The sequence below is a fragment of the Choloepus didactylus genome, chromosome 2, assembly GCF_015220235.1.
Source record: "Choloepus didactylus isolate mChoDid1 chromosome 2, mChoDid1.pri, whole genome shotgun sequence".
In the NCBI taxonomy this organism is placed as follows: domain Eukaryota; kingdom Metazoa; phylum Chordata; class Mammalia; order Pilosa; family Megalonychidae; genus Choloepus; species Choloepus didactylus.
Window position 1 is genome coordinate 4,354,107 of NC_051308.1, and position 23,174 is coordinate 4,377,280.

The 23,174-nt window shown below is 38.0% G+C and overlaps 1 protein-coding gene across 14 annotated transcripts in view; it reads right to left on the reverse strand.

The window, feature by feature from the left end:
- Window positions 1–23,174, reverse strand: part of SYNE1 (spectrin repeat containing nuclear envelope protein 1) — a 499,900-nt gene that overhangs the window by 109,919 nt on the left and 366,807 nt on the right. For all 14 annotated transcript variants that reach the window (XR_005214357.1, XM_037819664.1, XM_037819684.1 and 11 more), the window contains 14 exons: window positions 22,506–22,637; window positions 22,209–22,364; window positions 21,429–21,638; window positions 16,170–16,271; window positions 10,873–10,992; window positions 9,037–9,237; window positions 6,665–6,838; window positions 6,238–6,369; window positions 5,490–5,686; window positions 4,681–4,813; window positions 4,090–4,272; window positions 2,759–2,908; window positions 2,172–2,348; window positions 1,563–1,718 (listed from right to left, as the gene is read on the reverse strand). Coding sequence is in view for 13 of the 14 variants with exons in the window: in XM_037819664.1 (XP_037675592.1) it covers window positions 1,563–1,718; window positions 2,172–2,348; window positions 2,759–2,908; window positions 4,090–4,272; window positions 4,681–4,813; window positions 5,490–5,686; window positions 6,238–6,369; window positions 6,665–6,838; window positions 9,037–9,237; window positions 10,873–10,992; window positions 16,170–16,271; window positions 21,429–21,638; window positions 22,209–22,364; window positions 22,506–22,637 (2,223 nt within the window). In the remaining variant the exon portion in view is untranslated. The remainder of the gene's footprint in view (window positions 1–1,562; window positions 1,719–2,171; window positions 2,349–2,758; window positions 2,909–4,089; window positions 4,273–4,680; window positions 4,814–5,489; window positions 5,687–6,237; window positions 6,370–6,664; window positions 6,839–9,036; window positions 9,238–10,872; window positions 10,993–16,169; window positions 16,272–21,428; window positions 21,639–22,208; window positions 22,365–22,505; window positions 22,638–23,174) is intronic.

Here is a 23,174-nt window from a genome sequence, read left to right on the forward strand (position 1 = left end):
TCTTTTGATTTTGGAAATGGAAACATTTTAATTTAGGAATTTATCAGGAGGCATGGCTTTCCAGCTTGCAAAGTAAAATTTTGAAATTCTGGCTTCTTTGTAGATCTTAGAATTTATGGCCTAAATTAGAAAATACTCTGGAAAATTGGAAATGCAATGAGACCAGTTGGTACATGTTTGCAGTCTTCGATCTTTTTCCACACCCATCTTCTGATGTGAGGTGTTACTTGTTGCTGTTTATTTCAAGGTATTTTTCCATATGATGTTTTTCTTCGTCATTTTTCTCTACTCTCAAAAGTTTTCATGCAACCCGTTAGCATGGGAGCTCAGCATGAGAAGCTTCTGCTCTTCCTTTTCTGAATCAAAAAGCTTTGATTTCATACTTAAATATATCTCTCTTCACAGATGTCCCCACAGGAAAAAAAAATGCTAGTTGGAAAGGAGATCATTGCCAAAGGGATTTCTTTTTGAAACTCAGAATATAAAACCAAGATTTGGGGAAAAGGAACTTTTCTCCAGAAATACCTCCCGGTCAAGTCTTTAAGTGTGTTTAGGAAACATGACAAGAGAAGAGTAATAGCTCATCTGAAACATATTATGAATTATTGAATTAATTTAAAAAAAATTTCTATAGCAGTAACTGCAATAACTCACATTTCTTGTGTAGGATGGAGAATGTTGAGGAAAGATGATGTGATCCTAAGCTACTGGGAAATATTTAAAATATGACAGCTCAAACTGGACCCCAGGCCCTCACCATTAACAGGGAAACAGACCGACCCTGCTTGCTTCCTGAGGTGACACAAAGGAAGGGGCACTGTCACCTAAGGAGGACTTGCCCTCAGGAGTAACTCAAATCCAATCAGGCCTCTCCCCCCACCTCCACTTATAGGAAATTCAGAGGAGAGAAGAGCAACATAAATGACATCTTAAAGAAGTACATGAGCAAATTCTGAAGTTAAGCCAGTCCATAGTTTCTGCAACAAATTCATAGTATTAAAAAAAAAAAAAAATCAAAGAAACTTGAGATCTAACAAGTAAATGTAGCATATGGACACTGTTGTATCCTTACTTGAATAAACCAATGGAAAAAGTCATTTTGAAGACAATTGAGGAAATATGGTTACAGATTGAACATTAAGTAATTTTAAGGAATTACTGTTAAATTTTCAATGGTGACGGTGATAGGATAGTTATATAAGAAAATGCTAATTGTTTTAGAGATATTGCCTATATAGGAATAAAATGACATGATGTCTGAGATTTGCCATAAAATCTTGAACAAAAAAAAAAAGAATTTTGACAAATGTGTCAAAATCTTGATGAACATTATATCTGGTGATCAGTATATGGGGTTTCTCAGCAGTGTCTCTCCCTACTTAGGAGTTTGTTTGAAAATTTTTGTAATTTTGGAATTTTAAAAACAGGTGAAAAAGCCTAATAGATTTAAAAAAAATCCATAAACCCACAGAATCAGAGAAATTGGTTATCAAATGTAACATTTTTCAATATTTAACTCCCCATTCCCAGAGCCTACAGATTCTTTCGGCATATTCTGTTACCTGACAGTCTTTCATCACATTCTGAACTGAGGCCTGATCTCCGATACGATGTTGCTGCTTTAGTCTCTTCTCTTGGGTTTCAAACCAAGTTTTCAGACATTGTACATTATTTTCATATTCTGACCAAGATTCCAATAAGCCTTCCAACAGCTGGATCTGAATAAACACAATGCAATGAAATTTACAATTTTATTTTAAAATCGAATCATTCCCAGGCTAATTAATCACTCCAGCTACTCTTTCCTCCAAATTAAGTACTCATAAAATACAGTCCATTGTGTATATGACAAAAGAAACACTGAATTTTACATAGTGTGGGTCAATGATCATTATCGGTAAGCAAATGAAGACCTTAAGTCAACCTGTAGCAAAGGCAAAATAAATGACAAGGCACTTCTTAAAAACATAACACGAAATATGCAAAGAGTAGAGAAAATAATTAACAGGACTAAGGAGAATTTCAAATACGGTGACCTTCAGGGGCAAGCTCGGAAGCATTCGTGCACCCAGGACGGATGCACCATTAGTGAAATGAGTTTTCTATCTCGAGCAGGCCTGTTCTTGGAGTTTTTGTGTAAATATGGGCCAACAGCAGGCCATCTGGCTCACCTTCTCGGTGACCAGACCCTGCAGGATTTGCCAGCTTTTATTCATTGCTCCAAGTTGCTCAGCAAAATCAGTCTTATCACTCCGTTTGCTTTCCACATCCTGACTACTGATTTGTAGCACAGACTGGTTCACAAAATCGACGGTCAACTGTTTACAATTAATGTCTATCTTGAAACCCTGAAATAGAGGGGAGGAAATAAAAGCAGGTCATACATGCAAATGTCTTATTATACCACAAGTCGGAAAGCCTTAAGTAATCTTAGGCCTTATTATCACTCCCATGATTTAGTCCACCTCTTTAAAAGGAAAGAGGATGCAGAACTGGATAAATTGCCTAACTTTATAAAATATTTATGCAGTATTTATTTTTATTATTTTGCTGACTTTCTTTAAATGATGCAAAATTTTATTCAAAATTATTTCTAATATTGGACAACTTTTCTATGCCTATAACTAGCGATGCTATTTTCTTGAACATCTATCCAGTCACTATGGATGGAGCACATACTCCAAGACCTGATTTCCATAATTGGAGTTACTGAGTTCTTCCAAATAAAATGGTTAAAAACCAAAAATTTTTTAATTACCTTATATTTCTGAAGGTATTCATGAATTTCTTTGCAACCTATGGCATTTTTTATTTTCTCTTCATCCATTTGAATAACATTTTCCATTAGAGAAATCCAGCTCATGAGCTCAGTAATAGCATGGCGGGAGGGCAGCTTATCCATCTGGAGCTGTTCAAATTACAGGCAGAACAAGTCACTGTGTTAAAATTCGAAAACAATTTCTGCTGACTTGAAAGCCCTACATTGGTTCTTATTAACGTACCAACAAGATGACACTTCTTAATGACGTTTTAGAACTTAACTCCACTAGAAACTCTAAATTAAACATCAGGCAACAATGAACAATAATAGTCATCTTATGTTCACTTGACATCCAATCCTTATAAACATTGTATAAACATTAACTAATTAATCAAAACACTGGCAAGAGGAAAATATTATTCTTATTTTATAGCTAGTTTTATGAGTTTATAAAAACAACTATAAAACATTCAACAGATGTATTCTGTATTTTATTAGTTATCTTATAAAATCTCTGTGTATTATGACTCAGGAATGTTAAAAGAAGAAAGAAAAATACCACTATGAGCTATCATCCTCTAGATTTTTGGCACTCTAATATTTATTCCAAAGAGCATAGCCAATTTCCTCAGTTTTAATGCAAGTATACTTAGAATTCTATATTTTACTTAATATATTACACGTTTATGCAGATACTTATTGTGAATAAGGATTTACAGGAATAAAAAAGCAATCACTTAAAATATTTACGGATCAACTTCTACGAGGAAAACAAATATACATAGGTGAATTTAGGGCCTGTCCTCTAAGAATGTCCACCCTCTGAAGAGAAAGGATACCTTAAACACAGCATGCATACAATGATGAATATCAAAAAAAGATAAAGCTATGACACTCTTGCAACTGAGGGGAGGAAGGCATATTTCCAACTAAGAGGAGTGCTAACATTTATTGAATGCCTGTTGCTCAATTGTAGGTAAAACAATAGGTCTTTTGCACATATTACATTATTAAATCCTCATAACTGCTCACTTTATGAGGGAGATATAATTACCTGCATTTTGCCCATGAAAAAACCAAGAGTTTAAACAAGGCCAGAAAAAGATTCCAACACGCATATACACGCACCACGTTAAAGAAGCTCATGAAATGGAAGAAACGTCATTTGAGCTTTTGTTTTTGTTTTCATATGTAATGCAGTGAAAGAGAAGGCAGCAAGAAGAAGTCCAAAGCAAAACCGATTTACATTTGTGAGCAAAAGCAAGCTAATGTACTTTCCTAATTAATACAGCTAAAGCTATCACCAATCAAATCAATTATTTCTCTACCTGGTGAAGCTTTTCCTGTACAACTGGAATATTTGTCAGCAGCTCAGTCCACTGGCTATCAACGTGAGACAGCTCAGAGCGCAGGGCAGCTGTGTCAACCTTTTTTAATCGAAGGAGCTGATTTCCAGTGCTCAAAACAGATGATTTCAGGGAAGATTTGGCATCCACTTCTTTTGAAAACTCCTAAAAGAAGTAGCAATATTCATATCAGGATTAAACAAACAAACCTTTCATTTAAGGAAAGAGACCAATTTATTATATCAAACAACTTTCTCGATGTCTTCAGGGGGAGTTAGGTTGAGCACCATAGAGGAAAACAGAAGCAGCACATCCTTGCCTCGGAGTAAAAGCCAACTATGAAGCCATTTCTCCAAAACTGCTTTGAAGAGGAAACAATGAATGTTGAGTCCTATTATTTTAAGTAATTCTTGAACACACAGAGTAAGTTAACATTGACAAACTGTCTCTAGCTCACCTTATTAAGTATATCCATTGACAACCGATCTCCTTTCTACTGTCATATGGAAAAGGCCTTGACTAAAGGCCTGAAAACAGTAAGAGAGACTCAATGCCTTAGATTCTTAGGCTTACCAGGAAACCGTTCAGATGATCACGGACCATTTCCAGTTCTTGCGGGACTGTCACAGATTGCTGGGTCCAAAATTCTAGCTTGTCTTTTGCAGACTGTAACCAGTTTATTAGATCTTCAGATTCACTTTGATACCTACAAGTACATTAACAAGCCTATGAAGTTAAAATCAACCCATGCCATTCACCAATGTCAACAGTGTTAAAACAAAAGGCTAGATAGATTTAGCAGAAAAATGCTCTGGGCTGACGCTCTGAAATTCTCTTCTCTTATTTATACCTTAATCAAGTGAATCTCTCAGGGTTTCAGGTTTCCCATTTCTATGCTGAAACTAAAAAATAACTTTCTCCTATTCCGTCACATTGTGGCTATTTCAAAAAAAACAAAAAAACAAAACAAAACAAAAAAACAAAAACAGAAGATGGCACAGAAACAGAGTATTTGATTGTGTAAAAATCAACCCTCTACCTTGGTTGGCTACTTCCTGCTGCCCTTGGAGAATATCCCCTTCTCAATACACACTCTCTCTTCTTTCCTGCTTCTAAGGTTTACTGTCAGCATCCATATACAGCCATTGGGCAGAAGATGACAGCTCAAAGGTAAGCTGCATTAGACATCTGCCTCCTGCTCACTTTCAATTATACATTGAGACGACTGTATAACAATCCAACTGGGGACTCTGTGCTTATCTTTATTTTCCACACTATGCAGTAAACTCCTTGAGGGACCATTCCTCTTTCGAGTCCTCAACCCACTAACCTTATACTATACAGCACTAAACTAAAAATATGGAAAGTAGTCACTGCATTACCTGGTCCAGTGTTTGAGTATTGTTTCCAATCTGTGAAGCTCCTTAGACACTTTGTTCGTGTTATTTAACCAGTGTTCTCCAAGTTGATTTAGCTGGCTTTCCAGATCTGAGCAGCTAATGGATATCAGAAGTCGTTTCCCATCATCTAATACCTGATATAACTTGGGCTGGTATTCATCTAGGCTGGATTTTAAATGCTAAAGTGATTGAAAGTATTGGGTTAAAAGTCTGGATAGTTCAATTTTTAAGAATTATAATTTCTCTGGTGCACACAGTGGTCCCACTACCCTTTATTTAAACTTAAACTATTTGCACCCAAGTAACATTGGAAACTTTGAAATCGTTCATCGATTTGTAACTATGGATGTTCTCTCTCTCTCTTCTCTTCCCTCTCTCCCCCCCCCATCCTCTCTCTCTCTGCCCCCTGAAGTAACCGTAGGTGCATTGAAAACTATCAAGCTATAGTTATTTCAAGATTAGTGTGAGACAAACATGAACTATAGAAAATGCTTTTGGTGGAGGCTGAATTCTCAAAAATAGCTCTCATTTAAAAAAGCGAGAGAGATCTTTTCTTTATATTATAAAACAAACACTCCAACTCTATCTTGCTTTGTGAATTCCAACAATGTAGATAATTTGCAAAAAAAGATGACTTAAGATACTTGGTTGCAAGTTTGTTTAAATTCTGTTAAAACTACTGGAAATTTTCAAAAGGAAATGCAATGCCAAGATGCCATTGCATGCTGACCTGGTAGAGTGCTATCCGGTCGATGAGCCTGTCTTCGCTCTCCTCCACCAAACCCACACTTGGAATGCTACTTCCCACCACTTCAAGCTGTCTGCTGAGCTCCTGGTAGTCCTCGTCCAGATGGGTCCAGGTCTAGAAATGCAACGTTGGTCTGTGAGCTAACAAATATTTCTTAGGTACAGCATTCTTCTTTGTGTGCAAAATATACACTTGACAGATTCTCTTTAATGTTATGGCAGTGCTGTTTGTGTCTGCGAAGCAAAAGATGGCTTCAAAGCAAGTAGACAGATGGCATTCCTGAAAAGCATCGTGAACAAGTGCTGGCATCGGCAGTTAACTAGCTGAATGGCCAGGGCAAGTTACTAAACTTCACTGAACCTCATTTTCAACATTTAAAAAATGGGGATAGTCACATCAATATACTCACCTCTAGAATGTACTCCAGCTCCACGCCCCTCTTGTGAGCACGTTTCAGCACCGCTGAAGCCTGAGCCATCAGCTCTGTATGGAATTGAGTTTCCTTCAGGACTGCAAAGCTGATGATCTTTCTGAAGAGCGTTTCAGTCAAGATCATATGGGATTCCAGGCCCTGAAAATATTCCTGCAATTTTTAAGGTAGAAAGAGTCAACAATTCATTTATGCACAAACTCACAATAAAAATTGCTACCAATTAACAGAGGAATGATACCCTTCTGCTCCTGCTCACTTCCACCTTCACCCAGGCCTCTGCTTCATGTGGAGATGGGCTCTGCCCTCTGAACTGGCCTCTCTTGTCTCCCAATTAGGGGCATACTATACCCGACGTGCAACAGACACCCTGTCCCCCAAACAAAGCTCTTCGTAGGTTACCAGCTGCTGGAAAGACTCTTCTGCCCTTCTAATATCTCATGCATGCACTCTATGCCCTTCCTTATTCACTGTCTCCACCACCCAAACTGGCTTCCTCATCCCTTGAACACATCAGCTGCCATCCCCCATCTTTCCCAACTCTGACTTCTGTTTTTCCCAAGACATCCTCTTTTGACATATCCAGTGATCTTCCTTCCTCCAGTACTGGGTTTGAGCCCCACTCCTGAACTCCTGGGGTATTTGCTGTGTGTATTACTCTTTGCCAAGGACAACTTGACACATACTGACTGGTATTACACATTTTAAATTTTCCTTCTGGTTATACCTACATGCAACAAAATTGCAGGCCTTGCACAATCCTACAAATGTTTTTGACATATTAATTTCCCATGTCAGTGGTTCCAGATGATGGGGATGGAGCTTCTCCCATTTCCTCTTCCCAGAGCCATTAGCAGAATTGAAGGACTGGAGATCTGTAATAGCAGCTAACTCTGAGTGCTTACTGCTTGCTGGGCACTCTTGAAGCACTCAACCTGGCTAACTCACTTACTACTTACATTAACTATCAGAAGTGGGTACTTTCATTTCATAGTTTATGGATGTGGGCATGGAGCCATATGGGATCTGTAACCTCCCCAAGGTCACCCAGCTAGGAGTGGCAGAGCCAGGCTTTGAACCTGGGCATTGTGGCTGAATCTGACTGCTGATTGCACTGCAGAGCTCTCCCTCAGCAAATGGCGTGGTTGGAAGAAGCTAGAGGCATTATTTTTAGCCAACGATGACTATAATTATGGTATCATAGGATCTTCAGTCTGGAAAGGACTTTGGAGCCCATTTAGCACAGCATTCACCAGAAGCTGAGGTTCCTTTTATACCTGCTGTCCTCTGACTTCCTTGACCGACCCACCACCAGGAAAGCTGTCCACTCTGCAGCAGTCTGCTCCCCATGGAGTTCTTCCACTGCACTTCATTTCCCTGTTATTTATAGTCATTGATCCTGGTTTCCCCTCTGGAATAACTCAGAATGATCTTTTATTGCTATGTCCAAAGATTTGAGAAAAACCAGCTGCTAACTTGAAAGCAGTGTTTTCAAATTCAAATGATAAGGCTTCAATAAATCATGAAGTTTTGTACAAAAACCTCTGGGAAAAAGAGCAAGAAGTCCAATTCCAAAACAAACCCCCCAAAATCCACCTTTACAAGCCACCAGAGATCTACACGGCGGCAGATTTTGTTAACCATCTATAACCCAATGGGAAATTTTAAGCTTCCTTATGGGAAATTTCCATAGTATGGAGGGCTGGGTTTCTGGATGGGAAAAATCTGCTCATTCCATAACCCTTGCTAGTAATCCAAAAGTTATGTTTGTGTGCTGAACAGGCATTTCTCTACTAAGCAATGGGGTCCAGCTTGAGCTTGATTATGGCACATGCTGATTAAGCTACATGAGGCCTCCCAGGTGGGATTATGAGTTGAACATATCTGTGTCCCCAGGAAGAGGTTCAGAGGCCAACAGCAGCTGAGGCTCATGTGCTAAGGGTCAGAACAACGGAGTGATGCATGTCAGAGACTCAAACCCAAACCAGAGTTGCATTCTCAGAGCCAGCATCCTCAATGGGACAAATGAAGGTGAAAAGAGCACCCAAAATTAGATGAACAAAGAGGCATAAAAGACCCATAGGGGGGAAAAAAACAAAACAAAACAGCCTTAAGAAGGAGATTGGGCCCCCTCAAAGAGAGGCCCTCAGTTTCCTTTTGATTGCAATTCATGAAAGGAGCAAGCCTGGCTAACACTAGTGAGGAAATGATAATCAAAATTGCTGGTAAGACTAGTTCTATTAACCTACAAAATTATAGAAACATAACCCCTATAATTTCTTTATGTTATTGAATGCCATTGGAATAGCATGTACAAGTAGGATACACTTTTTCCCTCTCTTTTATAGTACCTTGTGTTTGTCAAGCCATTGCTGGATTTCCTCCTTGGAAGACACGATGGTTTTCTGGTCTTCAGCCATCTTCTCTCGTCCGGTGTCCAGCAGGTCTGCCAGATCTTGCAGTGCCCTCTCGTACTGACCCTTGAGAGCCAGATTCTGGTTCAGACAGCTCCGCCGGGAGCCGATGGTCATCATCAGTTCATCATACATGTCCTAGGAAACAGCAGCACAAGACTTGCTGTCAATGCACTTTCAGGTGCCTCTTTAGATAGACACCATGGCCAACCCAAGGAGACTCCTCCAGGTGTGTGACTGCCGTGCATCATCCTCATGGAGGGTATCGGCCGGCCTTCCCTGTGAGTCTCAACTTTAAAGCTTCTTTCAGAAAGATCAGCTTAACATTTTAACATTCCAAAGCATATGCAAACATGTTGCCTGGAAAAGGCTCATGAGATGCATCTGACATCTTACTCAAGATGCCAACAGTTAATGGTGAGACGTGGGGTTGAGATGCCACAAAACGGTTCATGGGACCGAGGGAGATGCGACACAAAATGTAACTCTAATTTACATCATGTTCTCCAAGTTAAATAATTTTAGAGTCATCGAGTATACCATTCCTGATGTTTTATCTGCTAAATAATCATCAGATTTTGACTTATTCCTCAAAGAAAAAGCTGAAGAAACAGAGGAGTTTAATGTGAGCAGAAAGAGGTTTTAAGGCTTAAAAAGGCAATGTGTTTGCCAAATGTGGTGGAGTAAGTAACTGTTTAAAACTGGAAAGTCATTTTAGGATAGGATGATACACCAAACACAGAATTTATTTGAGGCACATGGACCTGATTAACATATCATATTAAGGGCCAAAATAGCGCAATCTGGAAAAGTTCAATTTTAATGCCTATTTACAGCTATGACGTTTTGCAGTGACACCTGATGCCTTCAGGACCATAGGAAAGCTGTTTGGAAAGTACAAAGTGGGGGCAGCGGGCTTATGACTGTGTGAAATGTTAGATAAAGGAATGACAGAGTTAAACTGAAAATTTTCCTTTTTAATGGAACCATTTCATTTTCTCAAAAGAAAGAACTTGTGACTGTACACAAGACTCATAACACTCCCTCCATAGTTCTCCAATAAGATGTGCAGAGAAAATTTAGCGTGTTTGTCTATCTGTGTGTCTATGGATGTGTGTGTGTGCATCACCAAATAAAATTTTTACTTAATATAACAAATCCATATTGCCAGTCAGATGCTAAATTTGACTGGTCTCCTATCCCAGCATCTTCCTCCCACCCCAATATTGGATTCTTGCCTACATGTTACATCTAGGAAAGCAAATTAACCCAAAGTGTTATTCTCTGTTCCTGAATGATGCCAGGAAGTCTGTTCAGATTTCACTGCCTTCTAGTTTAATTTTTGTTGTTGTTATTCCTGAATTGAAATAATGTTTCTGTTCCAGTCAAACAAAACCACAAAAACCACTTTCTAAAAAGTACTTAGTCTGAGTATTTTTCCTTTAAAACATTTTTTCAGGGGGACACTACAATATAAGGAAGATATTTCTTTTTTAACTTTTCTAATTATAATATTCTCTAGAGCAGAAAATAATCTGCTACAATGAAACTATACCAGAATAATAAAGTAAATGTCAAAGCATGAGAATGCAGTTCCTTTTATGGCACTCAAAATGGTAAAATTTTCAGAAAATTTTCCAAGAGTGACTTGAAAGAAAGGGTAGAGCTTAAATGACATAACTCCATGAGAAAAACAAGAAAATAAAGAACATAATTGCCTCTTGACTTCAAGTTAGGATGTATCATTGGGGCTGAAATTGGTTGGAATTGTACCTGGAGTTTGGAGAGCTCCTGCATGGATGGCTGCTCAATCTGCAGTTTGTCCCCTTGTTTTTTTAATTCGATGATCCCTGCATCAAGCTCTTTCAGCCCATCTTCCGCCTGCTGGATTGCCTATGTAAAATGTATGATATTCCATTAAAACTCCCAGGAACAATTCCCCAAGCAAAATGTGATTGTTTTGCCTCTTTATTGGTTCCTCGTCCCTCCATATAAACACTTTCGATACAAATGAAAGGGGTCATGTCAGTAAAACAAAAAAACACTGTGGTTATCTATTATATAGAAAAGAGAAGAAAGCCCTTTATTACACTAGAGCCCCACTCTCTGAAAGGTAAGGAGGAAGGACAGAATTAGGATGGGGGTGTTGGGAGAACAACAGCTTCCTTAAAAGAAACAAAATTTGTTAATTGCAGCACCTGTAAAGGAAGCAGGATTTAGGACGTAGTTAGAAAGGTACTTGCCTGAGATTTTCTAAGGGCTCATGTTTTGGTTTCCTGAAATGCTGCTGTGAGTCTCTTTGGAGAGAGATTCAGCAAGGCAACAGGAAAACATTTTGCAGGATGGCCAGGGAATGCTTACTTGTTGTGAAGGGGGAAATCAACCAACACGTGATAAAGTGACTGCTAGAGCTAAGCGTTTTGTTCTTTCCAGTGTGAGCTTTGTGGAAACAGAACAAGGTCTCATCTTAGCCTTCAAGGAGCTTACAGTCTGGTAAGGAAGCCACATCAAAGGGAGGAAAGCAACACGTGGCTGAATACAATGACATGCTGAATTTGATGATGCAATTCAGTCCTTTCAGAAGAATCTGGAGAAGGGAGGCACCTGTGGATGCTGGAGCAGTTTGAGTGGTCTTTTGGAAGTGGTGTAACCTCAGTTGGTCACATCTGGACTCCAGATGCAGATGAAACACATGCATCAGATTTTCTTCTCTCAAATCCCACTACAACCACAGGAAAGACTTTTTTTGTTTCGGGGTGTGTTTCCCCTCCCCAGAAATCTACAAAGGCCTGGAAACAGGAAAGAGGACAATAGCAACAAAATCCTGGATTCTGGAAACCAGAAGGATATATGACAAATAGACTTAGGGAAGCTAAGAGGGCTGAATTCTAAGCCATCAGGAACACAATTTACAGGGACAAGAGCCTCTGGAACCCTGGTGAAGAGAGTGGGGCTAAGTAAAGAGGGTTGGAGAGAAGCTGTTTGAAGAGCAATTAAATCTTTAGATCCCCTTCCCTCTTAATTCTGCCCCTTTCTTTCCTTGTTAAAGACAGAAAGTTTATTTTCTGCATAAAGTAAAATAGATGGTCTCTGGATGGAGGGGCACCAGACACAGGTGTGGGCTTGTGACTGAAAACTGGGGGTTGCGGAGATGGGGTACCTGCCAAATGCTGACTGAGAACCCCCTAAGTCTTCTCACCAGGTCCAGAGAGCTGTACTCGGGGCTCTCCTCACCAGGCAGAAGAGGGGAAAACCTGGCAAAACCAAAAGAAAAGGCCTAAAAATTTGATAAAGGGATTCTCTAACAAATAGCCCAGAGGGACCATCTTTTAGTGAAGCTCAAAGTGAGACCAAAGTTCCTATTTAGCTATTTAGACCCCCTAGCCCTAAATGTGAGCAGACAATAAAGGATTTGAATATATTTGGTAAAGCTTCTAACATTACAGCAAGAAACCGAAATAAGGGAAACCATCAAAGCAACCTGGAGGGAAAGAGATCATACAGGAAAAAGGATATTTTAACAAAAATATCATTAATATCCTGAAGAGATTACAAAAGATACTGCATCCATAGAAAAAGAACAGGATACTATAAAACAAAGATCATTCAGAGAACCAAAAAGAGCTCTGGGAAATTAGGCACATGAGAGCAGAAATGAAAAACTAAGGAGACGGGTTTGAAGTTGAAATGAAGAAAATCTCCCAGACAGTGGAGCAGAAAGACCAAGAGGAGAGGAAAATGTCTCCTGATGAGAAAATTAGAGAACTGGGGCAGAGTATCCAACATCTGACTAAAAGAAGTTCCAAAAATGGAGACAGAAAATGGAGGGATGAAAAGTATTAAATAAATCATTTGAACTTTTCCCAGAAAGGAAAATTGTGAGGTGCCAAAAGCCCCAATAAACTCCTAGCCCAGTAAATGAAAATAGATCCTGCTGGAGCAGGCATATCACGAAATTCCAGAACACAGGGAGCCGTCAGGAGTTAGAATGATTTCAGATTCCTCAAGCCAACCCTGGAAGCTAGAAAATGACGCTGCAGAAGCTTCGAAACTCTGAAATAAATTGATTTCCAACCAAGAATTCTAATTAGAGCCAAACTATTGATCAAGAAATAGCATATTCTAAGAATATTTTCAGACATGCAAGATCTACAAAAAAAAAAGCCACCTATTATGCATGCTATCTTAAGAAGAATATACTTAAACAAAACAAGGAAGCATTTCAATAAAGAGAAAGGCAGGATTGGGACTCAGAAAAGAGAAGATTCAAAGGAGGAGTGAAGTGATGATGGCTAAGAGAGATCCCAAGATAATGGTGCCCCAGGCCTGTGAAGCACCAGGTCCTGTCGGGTTGGGATTGGCATTACCCAAGAGCTTTGAATATCCTGAAGGGAATCAGCACCACGCCTTCTGCTATCATTGCCTTTTTAACCAAAATAAATTTTGGACTGAGAGCCTTCTTCACCGTAACAAGGGGATCAACCCAGAAAGAAGAAGACATGAGATCTAGGAAACAAGGGGGCTCTACTCAGGAGAAAAGTGTAAGTTTTTCCTAGGATGATGGCAAAAGGAAGGTCTAGTGAGCAGCCAGTGGAGTGAGGAGGAGAAAGTGTAGATGACAATAATTGAAGCTAGAATTAGCCGATGTGATTTGATTCTTTGAAAAATCGTATTGGGGAGCTTTTGGAAATTGTGAGAAGAATGAGAAATAGGTACAAAGAAAATTAAAAAAAAACACACACAGAGCAATTTATAACTTTAGAAAAAAATAAAAAGAAAGAAAAAAAATCAGAGTACCCTACAAGGCATGGCATTGCATAGGCATAATAATGTAAACATCAAATACAGACTTAACCAAAAAGTATTCTATAAGCAAATTGGGAGGATGGGAAAGTCAAACAGAAGAGACGTCTGTGTAAGGGAAAGAATTCTCCATTGACCATAACAGAAAATCAATAGATGATTTCTTAAACGGATGAAACAAAAGACAGCAGAATATACACGTTGTTTAAACAGAGAGAGTATGGCCAACACTGGGGAAAACAGCTAAAAAAGTCAAAAGAGAAAGGAGCAAGGAGGATTAGGAAGGGATGGAGCAGGGAAACAACTGTATTTTCTTATAAATCTTTTGGTACTACTTAACTTTTTAAACTCTGAGCATGTATTACTTTGATAAAATAAATTTTAATTAAGGTAAAAAGAAAGAGAGCACTGGAGGTAGTGAATTCTCACGGCAAGGGCTGACAGGCAAATAACTTTGGAACAGATTCAAACAAGATAGCAGGGAGAGAAAGAGGAAGAAAGGATGGGAAGGAGAAGGGCTTGAGCAAAAGCACTGAGATAGACAAGATCTGGGTATTTGTGACATTAGAGGGCTCAGGATTGAAGGAACCACTACCAGCAACAGCACACAAAGGATGTTGAAGACTGTTGTGGGTGGGGATGGAGTTAGCACATTCATTTGTTGCTTTCCATCGATTCAGATAAACAATATAGTAGTTTATTTATTTATCTATGGCATTTATTTTACCTTATATTCACCAATACTTGGTTTAAAATATGCTATTTATGATCATCCATGTCCTGTATTTCACATTAAAAATCCAAGGCAGAAACATCACCAGAGCTGCTCAAATTTTTTTTGGAATTGGGCAGGTTCTAAGTCACAAGAAAGAAAAAAAAAGAAGGAAAGAAAAAGAAAGAAGGGAAAGAAAAGGTCCTTTCATGTGGAAGATAACACATAAAATAATGATTTTTATTTCGGTGGAAACACAGGGTTTGAAAAGCACATGAAATTATGGCCCAGAAAAAGAAAAGGCACATTCCCATAACATTTAGCAAACCATCTCAGCTAATTACTGGACTCCCTGTTAGGAGATCCCTTAGGAGTTTATGGAAACCAGGTTTAAGAAATCCTATAAAGAAGCCCACTTCTCATAATTATTTAACTTGTGAAACAGGAGATAATCTGTGTAGCATCCTTTCCATTTCTTCTCTCCCCCCCTTTCCGTTGCCATTCCACTAACTGGAATTCTCACTACTTCTCATTCGTGTGGTGGTGTGAAGCTCCATGATGACTATCCTGCCCCCAACTGCACTGCCTTGTCAATCATCCAGAAAGAGGGTCTGCACTGTCCCTTTTTCTCCAGCTTAAACATCCCTGGGGGCTTTCCACTGCCAGAGGTCTCCAAGGTGGGTAGGCATTGCCCCCCCAAAAATGCGTAAGATGATCTATGAGGATGTGAAGAAGAAAACACTATATCTTTTCATTTATATTCAACAACATTCATTATTAATTTTCATTTTTGTGTGTGCTCTATGGGATGACTTGGTACTTGCTTATAATTTATAAATAAGCAAATAAACATATGTTTGTGGTGTGTGCACATGTTGTTTGATTAACAAGATGCATCTATAAAGGTTGGAGACCAGTGGTTTATAAAGTCCCAACTCTCTGACATTCAGCAGGCTCTTCAAGCTGCCTCAATTGTACTCATCCAATCTTATTTCCCCTCAATCACCTTCATTCATGGTAAACTCGGTTAAACAGGATTACTTGCTTTTCTCCCTACATGTTCTGAATTTTCTAACATTTATGCCTTAGTCTTACAGCCTTCTGCACTCGGAGACATTCTTCCCAGGCTCTGGCTGTCCAAACCTCCAAATTTCCCTCTACAAAGTTTTCCCTGATATTCCCCCTGCTGGAGGCAATAACTGTAATGCTTTGCCTGTGCCCATACCAGGACGGTTTTGACTTTCTCTCGTGTGTCATTAAAGTTCATGTCTGATCTCACTGTTAGAAATGAGAAATGGGAAACTGTTCAAGTCAGCCAACGTAGCTGACACCTTTTGCTAGCTCCCTTTGTCTACTGCCTTGCAGAAGTAAGTGACAGAATCAATTGTAAACTGGCCAGTTATTCAAACCCAGCTCTTAAAAAAAAAATCATATGACAAAGATGCTATGGGAAGCTACTAATCTTTCATAGAATGTTTTAAATTTCATAGTAAATCAGATTCACAGATTTATGCATTTGCTTTCTCAATTTCCACGAAAAGGCAGCTGTAAATACCTCTATTTGTTCCGCTATAGGCTGTTCAAATACATTGGCCAGTTTCTGCAGAATGATGTATTTGCTGTCAGCAAGTGATGTAAACAGCACCTTCAGGTCATTCTGAGGAGAAAAGCAATAGACAGACTTAACATGTGCAACTGGAATTTCAAAATGGTTTTAAATATAATGCAGATTCTTAGAAATAATAGTGAGGTATTTAATTTCCAAAAGAAACACTACTGTCCTATGGGAAGGTAAAAAGAACTGGAAACAATTTACTTAAGTTCTAAAATTGACTTGTGAAGATTTTGTTACACAAGCACTTTCCTCTTAATACAAATGGAGTGGTAGCACTCAAATATAAAGCAATGCTGGTCGCCCTGATCTCCTTGTGACATCTGAAATAAATGTATGTTCAAACATTGCAGATGAGGTATTACACTGATGATTTTTATCTACAAAGATATCCTATAGGAGTTAGCTTGATTTGGAGAAAACATGATTCTTAACAATAATATCTCTTTTTCCTACCGTCCCTCTCTTCTTTCTTTCTCTTATTTTCAAATTCACACAAGCTTATGAAATGCCATCCATAAATCATGATAACCAAAAACACATATGAAGGGCTGACACAAAAAGATCTTAGCTAAGCCTTTTGTTCATAAACATGACTCGTTAAAATGGCCAGATGTTCTTGCACTGAGTTATATTTGTACAAAAAGGAAATAACTACCAGAATTTTGGTACTCAGTTCCTATGGGAATAATGAACTGGAGGAATATTTGAATTAAACATTTTTAATTTCTCCTTGAAATATCAGCAAATAAGCCTATTTCTTATTAGTAGTCAACCATATACATATGGTGGGTTGCTTGTTCATCAGAGGGTGAAGCTTGACATGTGACATGCCTTTCAGTGTGGGCTGCTCATAAATGAGTACAGGCCACCGAGATGTTAACATTCTATCTCATGAGAAGAAGGATAACCATACCATGGAAGAAAGAAAGTCTTTAAGGAATCATGGAGGCATTATAACATAAAATGCAAGGCTAAAGGAAAACAGTAGGTGAATTACACAGCCAAAACCAAATCAGAATTTTAAAAAGTGCTAACATGAGAATTAGAGAACAGCATACAATCCTAAGAGGCACTAGTTATCATTAACAAAACTCAAACCAACCTGCAAAACCTAATTGCAGACCAAAGAGAAATTGTAATGAGGGCACTGGATGAACATGGCTGGGAACCAGGAATTGGCATTTGACTTATGAAAAATGCTGTTATTGAACTGTGTTCAGAGTAAGATGACAAGTGTCATTAGAAACCACTAGGACAAATTTATCTGTTCATATACACATTCAAAGGCATTTCCCACTCATTTGAACAGATTCAAAAGAAATAAATTATCCATTGTCTACAAATATTTTGAAAGGCACCAGTCCAGTTAACCCAAATGAGTAGATCATTATAAATAAGATAACATGGGCTAGAAATGAGTGATGCATGTATATTTCCTATACATTATCCTTACATTTTAGTAGAATATTTCCTATCTTAACTATAGTCTACACAAGCTAAAAGAAAACAGGTTTACATTTCTTGAAGTCATGCTAAATACTGTGAGACTAGTCAAAAAGACAGTAAAGCAGAGAAACATGATTGAGTTTAAATGATCAAATAAAGACTTGAAAAGGTGGTAATAATCAGACAGATGTTGATATTTTCTTAAAAATGAGAATCCAAAGGCTTTAAACACTTTTTTATTACTATAGTGTGATACAGCGGGGTAATGAAGGTATCTGTATATGACATATAGATAACATAGACATTACACTTTTCTTTTTTGTTGTTGTTGTCACTAGAATTACTGGCAGGTATGAAGGGATGGGATTCCAATAGTTTGAAGAATAGATCTATAGAAAGTTCAAGTTTTAGAACCATCTGTGCTGTGCCTCACTTGTTTATTAAAGAATTCTTTCATTTTCCATTTTTAAATAACTTAAAATACTGAATTACATGCTATGGAAATTTATTGGGGCTAAGTCTACGGTATAGGAAATTCTAAAATACAGAAAAGTTGATAATTTACTTGTTCATGACTCCACACAGATATGTATATGTTCATGTATACATCTAGTATACATGAACATATACATGTACCATCTTTGCATTCTTCAAGATAGTCTTTTGGGTATAGAATAATGTTAGGAGCATGGCAAAAGCTAACGCTAGAAAGTTAAATGGCAAACTAAAGCGTCACCATCCCAACAAATACTGAACACTGACAGCATACCAGGTGTTTGCTGCAAAGTAAAATCAAATAGTTTGTGACTTGACTTTCAATTATATTGACATTGAACCCCTTCTCTCAATTAAATTGGGACACAAACATTTTGAAATGTCAATTTTTGTTCGGGAGCTGGCCATCAACAAGTAGAAACTTGTTGGCAGAAGAAAAATAGACAACATGATTTTAAAAGAATTTCATGATTACATGCTTTCTTCTTAGTCCCCTACAATAAAATAAGTGCCAGAGTATTCATAGTTTGTATTTACTGTGACTGGTTATAATTACCAATAAAATTTAAAAGTACCAAAGACACTAACATGATAAATGCAATTTGAATAAGAGAAATATGCCTCTGAGTGATAAACACATTTGCACTCTTTAAGCCACCTCATTCATGGCTGATAGAGTAGAATGCTGTCATAACTCGGCATATTATTTTATGTAAAATTAATTTTAAAGTAATGAAACAAGTTTCTATCAATTGCATAAGTGTCGCTGGGCATACACACACATGCAATTACATCTTGCATCCAAACAAAATACCCAAATAACCAACTCCAGCTTATCTGACTCCAGGTGAAATACTCTTTCCTCTCTATGTACTATACAAACTAGCAGATATATATGCAAATATACAGCCCAGGTCTCTCCTGTAAGCCACAAACTCACACACACTAATGTTTCCTCTGACTCTTCTCCTGAGTATCTCAACTCTACCCATATCCTTCCCCAGTCTTGTGCACTGATCAATGGTACCACCATCAAACTAATCTAATCCACTGGGGAATGACAAAGCCATCCCCCAATCATTCCCATTAATCAGTGCCCCCAAATGCTCATATCAGAATCCCTGGAGCTCCTTAGCAGTCCTCCTCTCCTTTATGCTCCATATCCAAACCATCAGCATATGCTCCATATCCACCTCCATCACTCTAATAATACAAAATACAACAATCCTGGCTCTAGTTCTTGCTGGTTGAGTAATAATGTAACCTTCCTATTGGTTTCAGAGCCTGTCTGTTACAATGTTACTATTAATAGTGGTAGTGGTAATAAAACTTGCTGAGTGTTTATATTTTCCAGGCCCTCTCCAAAGTATTTTACACATTTTAGCTCACTGCATCCTCCCAACACTCTATGAGGCAATTACCATGGGACCGATACAATGGTTGAGGATAGGGGTCATGAAAAGCTTTGTAATGGATGGTAGTGATGAACATTGTGAGTGTAATTAACAGCACTGAATTATATATTCGAATGTGGATAAAAGGGGGAATTTTAGGCTGTATATACATTACTAGAATAAAAATTTTTTAAAAAATTAGTTGAGGCAATTAAGGCTCCAAGGAGCTAAGAAGATAAGGATACAGCAGTAAGGGTCATAGCCAGAATTTGAATCTGGGAAGATTGGTTTCACAGCCCATTGTCTTAAATATTGTTCTACTGACTTGGCAAAATATTAGAACAATGTTAGCCAATAGGAATGTTGTGAATATTAAACAAGATAATAGACGTGAAAATTCTATGTGAATTTAAAAATGATACACAGATGTTTTTAATAGTTTTACTTTGTAGTTTTAAGAATGCAAGCTACTGGAAAGCAGTGATATTTTGTCCCTCTAGATAAATATCTAGAAAATCCCATGTCTCTTGATTAATGCCACATTTATTTGAACATCTTCAGTATTTTTTTAATAAATCAAAATTTTACATCAAACTCTTACCCTAATTACATGTATCTATTTCACAAATCATAAGTTTTTGCTAAAAATAGTGTTCAGTTAAAACTTAGGTATGTCTAAAGGGTGTTTTTTATATTAGAAATGAAAATCAATGATAAAGTTTTATCAGTGGCTTTTGCATTTGCTTTAGTTTACAGTCACAGGAAAAGTTTCATAAGCTCACAGTTATTCAGTTGGCAACAGAACTTTAATCTGGGGCTGAAATGCAAAAAGTCTGAGGAAATATGATTGGGAAGTAAAATAATGCATTTTTAACCTAGCTAGAAGGAATTATATAGTCACTTCCAAAGGCTCTTGGGTACTAGGGTCTACGGTTCTTTATCAATTACAGTATATCCAGCATATTTCTTTGGTAACATGTTTTAAACTCCATTTTTAACAACTGGAAATTATAAATATACTGTGCCATAAATTTGACTTGGGTTAGTTGAATCTAAATTTCTATTCAGCCCTTAGTTGAATTGGGTGGTTTTTTCAACCCTCTACTACTAGGAGCATAAAATTCTTAGTGTTTGAACTTGTTAGTTCAATCTCAAGATTTTCTGTAATGTTCTTGCTCTTCATTGTATATTTGGAAAAAAAAAAGTCTATAACATATCTCAATAAGACATCGTCAAAAATCATACATCTTCTTGAACATCTTCTTGACCAAAAGGGGGATGTGAAAGGAAATGAAATAAGCTTCAGTGGCAGAGAGATTCCAAAAGGAGCCGAGAGGTCACTCTGGTGGGCACTCTTATGCACACTTTAGACAACCCTTTTTAGGTTCTAAAGAATTGGGGTAGCTGGTGGTGGATACCTGAAACTATCAAACTACAACCCAGAACCCATGAATCTCGAAGACAGTTGTATAAAAATGTAGCTTATGAGGGGTGACAATGGGATTGGGAAAGCCATAAGGACCACACTCCCCTTTGTCTAGTTTATGGATGGACGAGCAGAAAAACAGGGGAAGAAAACAAACAGACAAAGGTACCCAGTGTTCTTTTTTACTTCAATTGCTCTTTTTCACTTTAATTATTATTCTTGTTATTTTTGTGTGGGTGCTAATGAAGGTGCCAGGGATTGATTTAGGTGATGAATGTACAACTATGTAATGGTACTGTGAACAATCGAATGTATGATTTGTTTTGTATGACTGCATGGTATGTGAATATATCTCAATAAAATGAAGATAAAAAAAAAAAGGTCTATAACATATCTCAATAAGACATCGTCAAAAATCCTTGATAATGTCCTACTTACCTGGAATGTTAGTATTTTTTGAAGCCTTTCCTTCATCTGATGACATCGTTGATTTACCACTGAGTCTAGCAAAGATAACCTGCCAAAAAGACAGCCCAAAGTGTCCTCAATCACGTCTCGGTTATCACCATTCTCTGGAAATGCTTGAGAAAACAAGTTCTTGTTCTTATCCATTTCTTCAGACATTTCCTTAATATCTTTGGCAAGAGTCTAGGATTGATAAAAGTGAAAGCCCATTTCAATGTGTAAAATCTAGTCATTTCCTCCCCCAAAAAGTCCACTCTCCCACTCTCGCTGTTAATAATAATTATACCTAAGTCAAGTCGAAACTTTCACATGCTCTATATATTTAAGGGAAATTGCTGTTGAAGAGATTTTTCTCAGGAACTTTGTATCATTGGCTATTAATAATATAAATTTGATTAAAAAAAGACTTTCATACAGTGCAATATAGGAATTCAGTACGTTAATTTTTTAGCCCATGCTTCATATATAGAGTGTTGGTGATATATAACAGTGTTTCTACAAAGAGTCCTCCAGCTTTTTTTCTTCCCTATGCATACATAAGACAAAGAATAAAAATGCAAAACATAAATATTGTTGAGAGCTTATGTTTAGACAATTGTATTCTACACTATGCAGCTTGGAAATGCATCTAATTTTGCTTTATTATAACATTTTATGCTTGGCCTTCTTTACACATAACATTAATTATCCAACACCAAAATTTCAAGTGCTTTGTCACGTCATACACTCACGGACACAAGCTGCCAAACATACCTCTTGGTTGAAGATGCAAGTTTCTGTTTCTTCCGGTAACAGTGCTGAGGCAACAAACAAAAGTTCTTCAACATCATCCAACCAAGTAGAGGTAGCTGAGACTCCATCATATAACTTCTGTTCCAAGTGAATATTCTGCCTCTTTGTCCCTCCACCCTGAAAACAAAACCAAAGGGCCACAGAGTCAGTTACAGAATCTGAGGAATCAAAAGTTTTGGGGTCTCAGCAGGTCATGCATAGAGCAGCAAAACACTATGGAGGCCAAGTTAAAAAAGCAAATCCACAGCACAGCCCTACCTGGGATGACGCTTCCTCGAAGGCCTGGTTCAATCCATCCAGTAGAGATGTAACTGCAGCCTTGTCTTGGGTGTGCCCATCCCCTTTGTACAGTGGCACGCCAGACAGGAGCCGGTTGGGCTTGCTGTAAAGCTGGAGGCAAACAGGGGGAGCTTATTGAAGAGTATATGTACCATGCCCAGGTTTTCTGCTTTGGAAGAGCACACTGATGTAGATGCTAGAAAATTGTCCTTATGAAAACCTCCTTTAAATATAACTACTTCTATAACACACAATGCTCACTGAATGTGCTGTCTTGATTTGGCAATGGCAATGTTTCCAACGATGCATTAAAAAAAAAGTCTCCGAAATTGTCTTCTTGGTCTTAGCACTATCCATGGTGAAATAATCCATTCTGTATACCAGGTCCAGACTGATCTCTGCTGGCTCACTCATTAGCTTTCTAAGGAGTCAGTTCCCCTGCCTCCCAGTTGTTCGCTGGCTTATTATTAGAATGAACAAATAACTCTGATCTACCTGGAACCTTCTGCCATTACACTCAGTTCTGTTGGACTTGCCATGCTTTCTGGAACTAAGCCCAGCATTACCCAGCTCCCCAGAGGATCAGTAACCATTCTAACTGACCACTGGCTTCCCCTCCTTAGATCTACCCAATGTGTCCCAAGATAT